The 2,500-nt window shown below is 36.7% G+C and overlaps 1 protein-coding gene across 9 annotated transcripts in view; it reads left to right on the top strand.

The window, feature by feature from the left end:
- Positions 1–2,500, top strand: part of LOC137992848 (WD repeat-containing protein 41-like) — a 43,825-nt gene that overhangs the window by 28,733 nt on the left and 12,592 nt on the right. For all 9 annotated transcript variants that reach the window (XM_068838387.1, XM_068838384.1, XM_068838390.1 and 6 more), the window contains 2 exons: positions 1,755–1,836; positions 2,349–2,417. In XM_068838387.1, the coding sequence (XP_068694488.1) occupies positions 1,755–1,836; positions 2,349–2,417 (151 nt within the window). The remainder of the gene's footprint in view (positions 1–1,754; positions 1,837–2,348; positions 2,418–2,500) is intronic.

Genomic DNA, 2,500 nt, shown 5'->3' with positions numbered 1-2,500 from the left:
TAAAGTTACCATGTTGTCAAGGGCAACTTCCTTCGTTTCCAAGAGTGACTTTTAGGGCCTTGACGTCACGAACGATGAGCCCGCCAAAATCTACAAATGGTAACGGTTAACTTCAAACTGGCGACCGTTACCAGTTAAAGGACGTCAAACCCCGAAAAGTTACCCTTGGAAACGAAGCAAGTTGTTCGTGACAACATGTTAACTTTAACGCTGAAACCCCTCGTGTCATACTTAACTGAGAACTGTAGTAATGAGCCTTTCTAGCCTCTCTATGACATGCAAAATTCAAAAGAATGTTTTTGTCAAAGCGAGGCCCGTAGGTACAAGAGAATAAGAAATTGGCCCCATTTGTGAAAGTGGTCTGGAATCACTAGTGTTGAGTTTCAATCGTATTTAGCCGAGCACAAGTGCTCAACTAAATGGGTACACGGTAAATGTAATCAAAGGAGATCAAATCAATCAAATGTCAATTTTGATGAGAGGTCAAAACTTTTCGGAGAACAGAAGTGCCCTGGACTCTATCGCAGGCCACATTGTTGTAAGCCAAGTGCTTGCACCACTGCTCCAATCCTGCCTCCCCAGCAGGAGGTAATACATTTCCATCATTTCTCTTGGATATCATATAACAGCTCTCATTCCATGGTATGGTCCGCTTTTCTTCACGCTTTGCCTTAATGCCTCAACTGATTATAGATTAAAATAAAGATCTTGCGAACTTGACCTCATGTGTGAGAATCGCACTGTACAGCAACATTAGTTTTAAAGCTCGGGTGCGTAACAAAAAGAGATCGGATGCAATCGGAGGAGAAAGAAAACGTATTACTTTTCGCTCAGTCAGTGCTTAGCAGGGCAAGTGCATGACCAAAGTATTGGAGAAATTACCTGGAAACAAGCGAAACGAATATTATTGTCCTGTTGCATTATTATAATTATTGTCATTATAATTATTGTTATTATCATTATTATTATCTTGTTTTCGCACATTGGATTTCCAATGGAACTTCAGTACTCCAGGAAGCTTGGTGACAACAAGTCTCCTCAAACTTCTAGGACCTTCCTAAGAATCCTTGCCGTGTTCAGATTAACACTTTTCTGAAGCTCGTCTATCTTGGTCTCTATACCAATATTCTCTAGTATCCTCTTTAAATCCTTTGGAACTGTTCCAAATGTTCCGATTACAATAGGAATTACCATTGTTTTCATTTTCCATAACTTCTTCAATTCTCTTGCTAGATCCTGGTATTTCACTACCTTCTCGACTTCTTTCTCCTCAATACGGCTATCATATGGTATTGCAAAATCTATTATTTTGCAACATTTATTTCTCTTTTCAACAACAATCATGTCCGGTCTTCTTGCCTCTATTACGTGATCAGTCTGTATCGTAAAATCCCATAATATTTTACATCTCTCATTCTCTAGTACTGGCTCAGGTACATGTTCATACCACTTTTCATTGACAACGAAACCTTCCTCTTTACAAACTTCCCAATGGATCTTCTTACCCACCCAGTCATGTCTCATTTTATATTCCTTTTGTGCTAATTTAGGGCATTCACTCACAATATGATTTATGCTTTCATCCACCTTTCTACACATTCGACATTTACTGTCCTCTTGAGTTTGATATATTCTTGCTTTCATCAGATTCGTTGCAAGCGCCTGTTCTTGTGTATTATTATTATTATTATTATTATTATTATTATTATTATTATTATTATTATTATTATTATTATTATAATATTTTTTTGTAGTGTTTCAGAAATTCAGAACTTAAGCACTCCTGTGTACCCAGCTCTGTTGGGGGAATGTGTTGCTCACTCAGGCGCTATTAATGTAAGTACATTAAAAGGTCCCATCTTAACATACAGTCTCATTTTGAAGATATCGCTAGAAGCAGTGAGAACACTTGGCGTCTGTATCTCTTAGGACAGTTCTTGATAATATGTATAACTCTTCACGTATTTGAATTTAAAAGTTCAAACTTAAGTGAAAATCCGTGAATTTAGTAATCATTTTTGGCACACCAATTCGTTTACATTTTGTCTTTTTAAGTGTTAACAGTAGCATTAGGCAACACAAATTTAATTAATTGATATCACTAGTGCTGACAACAAGCCCAAATAGATTCTTTAATTGTATAAATTTCAAAGCAAAATTTCTCAAATATTATATGGTGTATTGGAGATAGCATTGAGATAGCTTATTACTGATTACATTTCTAGTCTAAAGATTGATTGATTTAGTGGTGAAAGTTGATTGATCAGAGAAAAAATGTAAACAAATATTCCCTTTTCTGAGTCACTGCGGTTGCTATTATTGTTGATACATGCAACATTCTTTTCAAGGTGGCCATTAACCTTGGTGGGGAAGGCTTTGCATCATGTGGAAGCGATGGCCTTGTTGTCCTGTGGAAGGTTGGTGTTTTTCTGATCGTACGTTTTCCATCTTTGTTTGTAAATTAGAAGTGGATTAGTTCTGATTTACAAAGCTAAAAGAT

Source organism: Montipora foliosa, chromosome 2 (genome assembly GCF_036669935.1).
Source record: "Montipora foliosa isolate CH-2021 chromosome 2, ASM3666993v2, whole genome shotgun sequence".
In the NCBI taxonomy this organism is placed as follows: domain Eukaryota; kingdom Metazoa; phylum Cnidaria; class Anthozoa; order Scleractinia; family Acroporidae; genus Montipora; species Montipora foliosa.
The sequence above is the reverse complement of the archived record's forward strand: the minus strand, read 5'-3'. Positions and strand labels throughout refer to the sequence as shown.